This window comes from Glandiceps talaboti, chromosome 4 (assembly GCF_964340395.1).
Source record: "Glandiceps talaboti chromosome 4, keGlaTala1.1, whole genome shotgun sequence".
NCBI lineage: Eukaryota > Metazoa > Hemichordata > Enteropneusta > Spengelidae > Glandiceps > Glandiceps talaboti.
Window position 1 is genome coordinate 7,295,994 of NC_135552.1, and position 12,500 is coordinate 7,308,493.

Consider the following 12,500-nt stretch of genomic DNA (forward strand, 5'->3'; position numbering starts at 1 on the left):
GTTTGACAGTCTAAAGAAAAAATAGTAATTGGAGAGGTTGCCATGGAAACAAGGCAAAGTAAGGTTTTTCCTTTATAACATTTTTGCTCATTTATTTTCATTACCATGACTAGAAATGTACAACCAATATCCAGCATGAAAAAAAAATTAAATTTCTCCCTTATTCCATATAATGATTTCAATCATTTTTCCGGCAATTTGTAAAGCTTTCCGATCATTGCTATTTGAAATATACTTTCGGAACACAAGCAGTCATTCACTGTAACATGAAACTACAGATCTACACTTAATACTTAACTTGAAGTATTAAAACCACTGGGTGTATGATACATATTGAATTTGCCAGACAGCAGTCTTCAATGGTTTCTGTCTGTTAGTTTGCTATAAAACAGGATATCCACATATGTCTACTTTACAAAATTGTGAGACATATACTAAAATAGGATGGAAAGCAATTTTATGCATCCTTTTATTTCTTATAGCACCTATAATGAAGGAGGATTTCTGTTTGTTTCTGTTGACTAGGTAATATTAGTTTTTACGAGGGCCCATAAGCCGTACAACATGTACTGAGGTCCTGCAAAACCTATACCAAGGCCGTAAAGATTTGATAATATTTGTATATGATATCATAATATATATACAGTGGCATGGAAACATTATTTAAATCACATAACCACATAAATTGACAGTGAAACATTACTTAAAGCTCAAAAAATGTACAGATTTTGAGAAAAATCAAAACCAAATCACTAAGTGAATGGATATCGATGAGTGTGCCAGTTACCATATTTGGGCAAAGTGTGCCAAAGGCATCTGCTTGGCATGATATGGAACATTATTGCACTTTGAATGCTCTCCATTGATGATGATTGTATTACACAGGAAGAGATACTAGGTATATAAGAGATACTGGGTTTATGATAATAACAAATATCACACGACTAAGTAATGGTTGTGTATGCATGATTGATGCATGGGTGGGCAGCATTAGTACGGTTGAAGACTGTCGATTTGTTTTGACATTTCCTCTTTGAATATTCCAAAAGATGGAGGGCAGACAGTATGGTTTTGGGCTCATTACGAACAATCGCAAAATGCCACCACAATCTCAATGTTAAAATGAACTTCTTTCATTAGACCAAAACCCTCTCCCCCTCCCCCCTACGCGAATGTTTACAAATACGACATCAATACATTTACCGGGTACATACACGTATAATGCAAACCAACTTCTTGAAACCTACTTTATATAACCTTAAAAAAACCCATACAACATCAAGAACAGAATTATAACTATAAACTGATTTCATCATGAGTACGGATGTTTGCAGTTACTTCTACTTCTGTAAACATCCAATTACTGAAAGGTCATGACCTATTGAGAGGTCAGATGGCAAAGGTCATGACCTAGTAGATAGCAAGAAACCATCTGTAGAAACACAGGACAAAGTTTTCCCTACAAGAGTCATGAATATCACAGCTGGATAATAAGGAATTAGATTTTCCAGAATTCCAATTTACTTGTGACGTCAATATGTTGAATGTTTCAGCTCAGAAGATGATGTTTCCAAGTGTACAGACTATATTTAGCATTCTAAGAGATCTCTAATTTGATACGATACGAACTGCTCAATCTAAAATACGGCAATGAAAGTTGACGAACGTTTAGATTCAAAACATGGGGTTTTCAAATTGTACAGACTACATTTAGCATTCTATAAAAGATCTCTAATGTGAACTGCTTGATCTCAAAATATAGCTGCAATAAATGTTGATGAACATTTCAGATCAAAGGCTGATAAATTGAAGTGAGTAGAATGCATTCACCATTCTAATATCTCTAGTTTGATATGGTATTAACGTGGCTGTATGGATGAGAAATGGGTAATATTTATTTGGGATTTTTAATTTATAAAACAATTTTATCATGGCTTCATACTTGAAAAATCACAGTGAAACAACATAGACAGATTCTGTGTTTGTAACTCAATACATTGCAAAAATCTATAAAAAAATGTGTCAAAAAGTTTGTTGTACGTACAATAACAAACATTTTACACATTTACCAGTCTTTTGCCATTTATTGAGTTATAAACACAGAATCTGCTTATGTTGTTTCACTTTGATTTTTCAAGTAGGAAGCCATAATAAAATTGTTTTTATAAATTAAAAATTAAAAATAATATCAAATCAATATGGCCACTTTAAATAAAATTAATATATTTATTTTTTTATTGATTACATAACCTAACAATTTCTTTTTCTATATTAAAAAAAATTAAAACATTTTTCATTTTCTATCTCTAACACAAATTCAAACAATTTATTTATTTATTTATTTATTGATTGATTGATTTATTTATTTATTTATTTATCTAACAATTACATAAACTTGACATGTTTTTTTATTGCTATATTAAAGAAATATAATGTTAATTTTCCCCATTAATTACAGAAAGGTAATGTTTTTAAAAAAAATATTTTTCCATCTATTACAAAAACCACATATTTTTTATCTACGATGCAAATTTAAACTATTTTTATTTTTCAATCAATAACACAAATTGAATACTTCTAAATTTCTGTCTATGATGACACATATTATTTTTTCTATCGATTACACAACTTTTCCATCTGGTGTATGAAATGAACTGAACAGCATGCATCTCTGATTACTTCCGTCCAATCTGAGACTATCTGACAGTGTCTACATCTATGCTGCAGGCATATCATGTAATAAACCCGTAAATATCTCTGTATTGACTACAGCACCGATACATGCCTGTAGCTCTGAATCAGATTTTTATATCTCAATTTTACAGAAAGCTTGAGGGTTGTACATCTATAGAAGATTCAGAGAGGATTTCAATTATAATTCAAGTGCTGTTACGACTTTTAATCACGTTCTTCATTCACCTTCATTTAGATGACATCAAATACAATGGATTTAAACTTAATGGGGCATAAAAAGAGTTTTTACATATTTGGACGAGATTTATGCTGCATATTTAAAAGTCATGCCTAGTATTCTACTTACTGAAGCATACTTAGCCACCACTTGCAATATTGACTGAACTCAAACCTGATATTACAACTTACATGTAACATATAAACAATCCGATGACATAATTCTACATACCAGTGTTCGCAATGATTTTTTTTTCAAATGCATATGTTGTACACATCTGAAATGTCAAGGAATCCATACTAGGCAATCCACAGTTCTAATAATGCCAGAAGACAATTATAATGTCATAGAAGGCATGCACTGACCTTAACATTATATTAAAATAGTTTAAATAAGATTTTATGCAAGTATTTTCACATAAACTCAGTTTGAGACACTTGAAATAATTTATTAAAATAAACTGTCCTTCAGTTAGTGATACATTTTAAGTTGGGAATAAAAAGAACATACAAAAGTCATTCAAATGAAAAACAAACAGTTTAATGGACAATTTCCCGGTGAAAGGTCTGAAAATAGACTACATACTTGGTAATGTTCCTAGGAGCTGACGACATTAACTCCATTTGCCATTATCCACATTACTGTGTCCTATTTACAGTGAAATAAGCCTTACTAAACACTCCCAGTCGATCAATTTACTTGTCCTTGAATGGTAATATCCCATAATCCCAGTTGTGATTACTACAGAAGACATTTGATTTCCATGGCACCACAAAGGCAAAAGCAGATCACGAGTATCATTGTTATTCTGACAACATCCATTTAAAAGAAGAAGCCTTCAAGTTCATTGTAGACACAGCCTCCCCCCCCCCACCCCCACCTCAAATACTGAAATTCTATGTGACACAATTTAAAAGAAATTGTGATAACAAATAAATACTATAACAAAGTGTCTGTGATATGCAGGAAATAGTTGGATAAATGACCATGAAGGTCAAAGTCAGGGTCAAAGGTCAAAGTCTCAAAATGAAAATTTAATCTGATAATATGGGGTAGATTGGAGTTTCTACGTATTACAGTTTTACTGTTTTTGAGTTATAAAGTACATGTATATATTGATTTTTGATCACAAATATAGCCATCACTTGGTCAAATTTGCATATGTTGCAAAACAAAGTGACATGGATAGGTCTTATATGAAATGTAACCTTTGTGCTAGGTTTGATTACAATCAAATATTGCATGTCAGAGAAATTACGTATTACAAAAACATGGATGGACAGAAGAACAGACAGACAGATGAAGGAGCTCATTTAAATAGTTCTCCCCTTCGGGGTAATAATACGTGATAAATAATTTGAAAATACAACCGATAACAAAAGAAGGAGTAGAGAAAATCAGATCAAAATAGGTCAAACAGAGGTTAATACTCTGGCAATGGTTTATACAAACATGAATAGGATGTAAGGTGTTCCAAGTATTCATGAATCTAGACTGTGTAAAGTTTAGAAAACTGGATTTTTTAGCTGTAAGGCTCTCTGTGAACGTCTGACAAAGATCAATGTAAGTAAGCTTGCTGTCTGCATACAGAGATTTCACTGACAGCAGGGAATACGATATTGCCCTCAGCAAACCTGTTATGTATGGCTTAACTTAGCAATAGCACATACAGGACATGGAAGCAATCCACATTTCATCTACAAGTTAAATTACACTCATTATAAATGTCTAAAACAGTGCCTTTGGAAATATGAGGAATTAAGACTTTGTTACCATGGCTTTATATTTCATCAAAAAAAAATGAATGTCCAAAATAAAAACTAATTGTCATTCCATTTATCATCAACTTTGTCTGTGTATATACATCATATTTAAGTGTAACCATTCATTCTATTTGGAGATTTCCAACAGAGAGTTAATTGGGTTGGCAAGGGAGGCATTTAGGATATGTGAAGAATATAAAGTATAAATTATGTATTACATAAACAACTATTTATACCAAAAATTCATTTCTGAATCACAAAAAAAATTAGCCTTCTTACATTTTTAAAAAGAAAACAGTCATTTGCAAATTGAAAAGTAACATTTTAAATAAATCTCTTTTAGGTAGAAAATGATTCACTTTAATATTCATACATGTATGTAGATAAATAACTTACAGTGACAGGTCTTAGAATCTCACACAACAGATAAATGTACTAATTACTACTTATGTATTACTTTAAGAATGGCAAACTTTAATAATACCCACTGTATGTCCTGGTGTAAACCTGACAGTACAGTTAAAACTTACCCACTGTATGTCCTGGTGTAAACCTAACAGTAAAGTTAAAACTTACCCACTGTATGTCCTGGTGTAAACCTGACAGTAAAGTTAAAACTTACCCACTGTATGTCCTGGTGTAAACCTCACAGTAAAGTTAAAGCTTACCCACTGTATGTCCTGGTGTAAACCTGACAGTAAAGTTAAAACTTACCCACTGTATGTCCTGGTGTAAACCTGACAGTAAAGTTAAAACTTACCCACTGTATGTCCTGGTGTAAACCTGACAGTAAAGTTAAAACTTACCCACTGTATGTCCTGGTGTAAACCTGACAGTAAAGTTAAAACTTACCCACTGTATGTCCTGGTGTAAACCTCACAGTAAAGTTAAAGCTTACCCACTGTATGTCCTGGTGTAAACCTGACAGTAAAGTTAAAACTTACCCACTGTATGTCCTGGTGTAAACCTAACAGTAAAGTTAAAACTTACCCACTGTATGTCCTGGTGTAAACCTGACACTAAAGTTAAAACTTACCCACTGTATGTCCTGGTGTAAACCTGACAGTAAAGTTAAAACTTACCCACTGTATGTCCTGGTGTAAACCTGACACTAAAGTTAAAACTCGCTATCTGTATTTTGTCACCATGTGATACTGGACTGTATGGCGGAAATAAAAAAAGAGAGTAGATTGCAATTAATATTTTTTCATCAATTTCGTTACTGTATTATCTGACCAATTCAATAACTGATTTTAACATAAACATCACTACATTATTTGTTACTTCCCTCACAAAAAACTACATTGTACAAATGGTACATTATGTAATGATAATAATAATAATAATTTTATTCTCGTAATGTACAGTTCATATCCTTCCCCATCCCATCCCATCCCATAAATTTTACAACTTGATATCTGCAATGTACAGAATATGTGTCAAATATATTTATGCCATCAGAGCTGAAATTATCTCATTTTTTCAATAACAATAAAACTGTACACATACATCTGATTCAATCGTTTCTTCAAATTTGTCACTTTAAAAGTATTCTAAAAATCACAAGTCTCGGAAGAATTGCTTAATCACTTTTGTTGTAACAAGAATGAGACACTGACGAGGTGCTGCTTTTGTTGTTCATCTCGTTTCCATGAGCTGTTCTTAAATGTTTCTAATACTAGTCTACTTTCTAACAGTCCTGGAGGTATTAATTCCTAGATTAATTTGATACTCACTGTGTAAGGCCAGGAATTGAATCCACTGGGCTGCCATACACTGGAATGTTTCTAAACCGTGATTTTAGTGTACTGTTTCCACCACTGTGATCCCTGTATAAGAATATGATATAGTATTCAAAGGCTAAATAAACAGGAGTTAGAATCTTCCAGAGAATCTTCCATAGCTGTGTACACATTGATACTAAGGCCTTAAAAGTGTGTAGTTCCGATTACACTCAATTTTAGAATAGGTGGGGTAGGTAGATTTTTTTTTTTTAAATTTATGTGTGAGTGTCTAGTTCAGGTAGATATGTTTTCCGTTGTTTTCTATATGGTCTCTGTGTTATTGGTTTCTTCTCATCAGATGTACAGCCATTACAGATTGGAAGAACAGTTTTATATTGTCTTGTTAAGTTGACATCAGTTTCCACATCCCCTATTTCTTGCGAAACTTCACAATTTTCAAAATTATTTTTTCTTCAAATATGTTTTTAAAAAGTTTAGGGTCGGCAGTAAAAAACTAGGTGGGGGTCCAGTAACCGGAACCAAACAATATTGTTTAGGCTTAAACAAAGATTGATTTCCTTGAAAACAAAATTGTCAACTCAAACTTTCTTTTATCATTTCAAAAAGAACCAGAAGCAAGCTATGAAATGTCAGAGTTTGGTGAGATCTGATATACACTAATTTTCAGTGAACGTAGTCCTCAAGGCACATTCTACCTTTACAAGAGAATTCTTCTCATAAACACTTCAACATGACCAAGTGTGCACACGCCAGACAGAAACACTTGCCAGAAGGCAGTTTTCTATCTTTTTTATTTTACTGACCAACAATCCTAATATTTTGAAATACTTATGATTTGAAACAAATTGCATCATTATACAAAATTCAATTCTTGTTATCGGAAATAGAATTTGACCACCTAGGCATGTCATAAATATAACAACCATTAGATTTCAAGGTTGACACATTGTTGACTTCCGCTCCACTCACTACACATGCATTACTGAAGGTGTGTATGAGAACAAGTCAACCTTCTTGTTCTATTTTGACCCTCTAGCTTGAGGTGAAATGTCACTGCAAGTATCGAGATTTAAATTTTAAATCAAACTGTAAAACTGCACACATATAACATTATACGATAACCTTTAGACTTACCAATGTTTATGTGTCGCTAAAATTCCTAAGAGCTTTACATTTTGTGTATCTAAAAATTTCTGTAAAAAAAAGACAGGAATATGTTTTAGAAACCGTTCAAACAACACCATACATCCTGTTTATCATTTTCTTCCATATTTGGGCATACAAAACTCGTAACGTTCAAGTTCACTAAATTTGTCTTAATTGTAAACAAACTATTTTTGACTGTATGATCCGCCGTGTTGTTCAGTCCTATCTGGCTTCTCAAATCACACAGGATGACACGACACACACAATATCATACGTACTATCAGTATTTTGGCTCATTTCTGAAAATTAATTTCTTCTTACTATAAATATCCGTCGTGTTGTTCAGTCCTATCTGGCTTCTCAAATCACACAGGGTGGCACGACACACACTATATCATACGTACTAACACTACTTTGGTTCATTTCTGAAAATTCATTTCTTCTTACTATAAATATACTGTGATTAAAAAGGACAGTACAATATAGTTACTTTGGAACAATAAATTGGAAATGAATGCAATGTTGCAATCCATCTACAACGGACCAATTTATCGTTCCAAAGTAACGATATTGTACTGTCCTACTGATTCTTGGAACCATGAACAATATATTCTCCACTGTATTTAAAGTTTCACCAAGAGAACATTTTCTGTAATAATAACAAAAATTACAAAAAATTATATTTTACTTATTGAAGAGAAAATCACATGCAAACAAAAGGTTTTGTGTATGTAATTGACAGAAGTTGCTGGAAGGAATACAAGACCTATGAGATTTTGAATATTGCATCTCCAAGGGTGTCAATATTGACTAACACAGTAAATAACACAAGTACAAGAATGAACGTTTATAGACTATGGGTTCACAGTATGAAATGAAATTTCTACTCACAGAATCAAAGGATTTTTGGGAAGTGAATCCTAAATGTTCACTGATATCTCATCAGCTTCATCAAGGGTAGTACATCTCTAATGATACTGATGCATCTCATCAGCTTCATTAGGAGTTTACTCTCCCTGATGATGCTGACGAGATGTCAGTGAAAATTCAAGATTCCCTTCCAAAAAACATTTTGACTGTGCGAGTAGAAATTTTCAAAATAACATGGGTATTTTGTGCAAACTGTTATATTTCTCATTTCATAATTCAACTGCAATACTAATATTGTCTAATATAAGGTGATCATAATCCAAACCATAAATTTAGAGTTACAAGGTGAACAGTTTACTGTCATTTGTGTTAGGTCTAAAATTAACCCCTACATCCATTACACAAGTAATACAAAGTAAGCCTTGAAATACATCACATATATGTCTCATCCATCAATTAATAGTAACAGTAGTGGATATACCTTCGGTGTCTAGTTTTGACAAGATTAAAATTAACGTCAGATCTTTGATCTTAACGTCAACTATACTTTGAATGTCTGACATGTACAGTGAACAGTGATGGTTGAAGGTGAATAGCAGATCATTGAAACTGACTTCATGAATTAAAATAAGGTGAGTTTACACATTTTTTGTTTGTTTGTTTGGGATATTTTTTGGGGGATGGGGGGCAGTAATTTATGCTGCACTTTAAAGTGTAGTACACATAGTACATGTAAAATTGGGTATGACAAAAAGTTGACAAGTTCTTTACTCTATGTTTAACTAAAACATTATTACAGACTTTTTATCAAACGCAACCAGTGTGTGAACTTAAGGGAAAATGACTACTGGTCATAAGGACCGACATGTAGCAAATACTGCTGGTCCTTAAGGAAAACTGCTGGTCCATACTCAATGCAGTTCACGTTCACGACCTATATTTATATACCCTCCATTTACAGATTAAATGATTTTGAACTTTAATATGATACAACATATCTTTAGATATACTAAAGTAAAAGAGAGTACAACGAATTGTTCACTATCCACTATTATTTCATAAAATTTCCACTCACAGAGTCAACAAATAACTTGGAAGTAAATTTTGATTCACTATCAAGTAATATTTGACTCTATGAGTAGAGATTTTCATTTGTAACTATGAACCCAGAGACTATGAATATTCATTCTCGCATAATCTGTTCCTATAGACTATAGTGGTCTGAGACTGAATGTATTCATTACACCATAGAAATACATATCCATAGATTGTAGATAATATGGGTGAATGAATCATTAAATATGCATTATCTGCAATCTCTAAGAGATCACAGTCCTCTCCTTCCTCTCTGTACGATTCACTAAATTCTGAATCACATATCCAAAGTCTGATTCATCGTCTGTGGCAACAGCTGATGTAGCTTTCCAACGCTTAGCGAACGTAGACCCACAACTTTATCATGGCAGAAAGTTTTGTCGCATAACTATCCCTCTTGAAAACTGTGTATTCACGTTATTTCAATTTCCATCCACAAAAGTGACACGGAGCGGTTTCGTCTTCCTTCAAATATGTATACCATACAGTGGTGTATTGAGTAACGTCTTACAATGCAAGTTTTTTTTGACGTGGGAGCGTGATATGGTAACTGTACTATAATGTGTCATCCACTATATGTACCCGTGTTTGGCATGATGCAGTAATTTTCCAGATAAAACAATGGCAACAAAAATGCAACATTTCTAAGTTTATAAGTTGATTACAACATGACAGGACATACATTATCAAATGAAGCAATCAGACTACGCATTTTTTTTACTGTTTTACAAAAAAAACCTATCGTACTGAAGATATTTTACGAAGTGTACCTGCCTTCTTTATTAGTTAAAACGCCATTTTCAGAGTAGTTTATATGTTTTCCGTCAGTTTGTTTTGATCGTGGCCACACACATGGGGAACTCCGGTAAATTGATCGGGAAACCCGCTAACATTTACCGGCTTTAATACCAGCCTTTAAAAACAGTGTCTGTTTAAATTCGTCTTCTTCTTCGGAAGCTCATTGCTGCCTTCTAAATATCGCCACATACTTTATAAATACAAGGTGGAACTGTCTCAAACACGTTAAAAGTTTCATACACTTAGAACTGCCAGTAAACTTTACAACAATTACTATATCATGGTGGGAAAAGACGCATGCGCTGAATGCGTAAAATGGGTCTGAATGTCTAACTTAGACGTTCTGATTAGTCAAGACACAAATAATTGGAGAAATTCGGTCAATCATGTGTTTGCTAACATAATTTCATAAAGTAAATGCTGTATGCTACGTCATATGTAGACATGATATCAACATTGACAACAACACGTAGCGAGCTAGCTCTGTGTCGCTTGACTTGAACGAGATGATGTCGAGAGTATAATAGGTAACACAAAATCAGATTCATGTAGGTGAAATTGGATATATCTTTGAATAAATGTTATTATTTACTCCAAATTTCAGTCGGTCATAAGGACCGATACGTTGTTGTAATTCTGAAAAACTGTCGGTCCGAACGGAAATCTGTTGGTCTCGGGCCGAAGGACCGGCGTTAATTTCGCACGCTGAACGCAACATTACATAATTTTTCATAATTATAAAATCCAATTGGCTCATCATTGTGGTTGGACTGACTGCAGTTTTAACAACAAACTCATCTAGTATCATGTATGTAAGAGTGTTTACTTGTATCAGTGGGAATAGCTACATTTTCACCTCATGTACAGCAGCAAGGAGAACGGCAAAGCTAATATTCCGAGTCGGCCACATTATCATTCACATGTCAAGGAAACCTGACTACAACTTGTAATCAGCAGAACATAAACCTGGTATTTTGGCATAATACAAAAACCATAATGATGACATAACTTAGAATTATAAGTATGCATATATCCTGGTCTGCATCCAAAAAACAGTGCCCCTATGCAATCACAATTTCAAACTATTGTTGTATGGTATTTTAACAATTTTTAGTGATCACTGAATATTGTCAATCAAAAGTATTAAATACTCCAGTTACAGCCAGTGCAGCTTTAGGTAACATGTTGATTTTCAATGTCTTGACTTGATGATATGAAATACAATAGAAAATGGGTACAAACAAACAAACAATCAAACAAACAAAACAAAGTTAGTTTTGTTCAAGTGTATATATGTACCATTGGTACATACATACACACTTGAACAAAACTGACTTTGTTTTATTTGTTAGTTTAGTTTGTTTATTTGTTTACTTTACCTGAACTACATCGGGATCTGATGGATCGATAACAACAGCTACACTATCCACTGTATCAATAATAACATATGAATAATTGTCTTCTAGGATTGCTAAGGGACAGATCTTTAAACCTACAAGATGGAAAAAAATACAAGTGGTCATGTCTTACACTGCATTTACTTTCATGTCGGCCACACTGAATAATAATGGTAACATCCTATAGATGTCATACAGGAATTTTACAGAATCTAAGCTTGTAGAACAGTATGCATTGCCCCAATAAATGCAATACAATACAATACAATACAATACAATACAATACAATACAATACAATACAATACAATACTTACAGTACAGTACAGTACAGTACAGTACAGTACAGTACAGTACAGTACAGTACAATATGTACAATGCAACACAACACACCACAACACAACACAACACAACACAACACAACACAACACAACACAACACAACACAAGATGACGCAACACAACACAACACAACACAACACAACACAACACAAAAATAAACCATACAACACAATCCATACTGAGGACTTTACAGGCTATCTATCTGAAAGAAGTGTTTTCATTTTTTAAATTATGTCATACATGGTGTCATATTTTAATGCCATCTTACAGAGTGAGGATTGATATGAGAAAATTTAAAGTTAAATGACAAGACTGTTCAGGTATTAGGCAAAAAAAGAGAAAAGAATTGTTTCTGGTCAGTCTTTCTTTTCATATCTGTCCAGCCCATGCAGTCTGCAGATCCAGGGAAACACAAAAATAACCCTCCCTACTTCAG

General features: G+C 33.3%; 1 protein-coding gene across 1 annotated transcript in view; it reads right to left on the minus strand.

Annotated features, from left to right (window-relative positions):
* Positions 1–12,500, minus strand: part of LOC144434093 (putative thioesterase PNKD) — a 28,106-nt gene that overhangs the window by 13,273 nt on the left and 2,333 nt on the right. The window contains exons 3-6 of the mRNA XM_078122548.1: positions 11,708–11,820; positions 7,554–7,612; positions 6,411–6,503; positions 5,757–5,833 (exon numbers count right to left, since the gene is read on the minus strand). Of these exons, the coding sequence (XP_077978674.1) occupies positions 5,757–5,833; positions 6,411–6,503; positions 7,554–7,612; positions 11,708–11,820 (342 nt within the window). The remainder of the gene's footprint in view (positions 1–5,756; positions 5,834–6,410; positions 6,504–7,553; positions 7,613–11,707; positions 11,821–12,500) is intronic.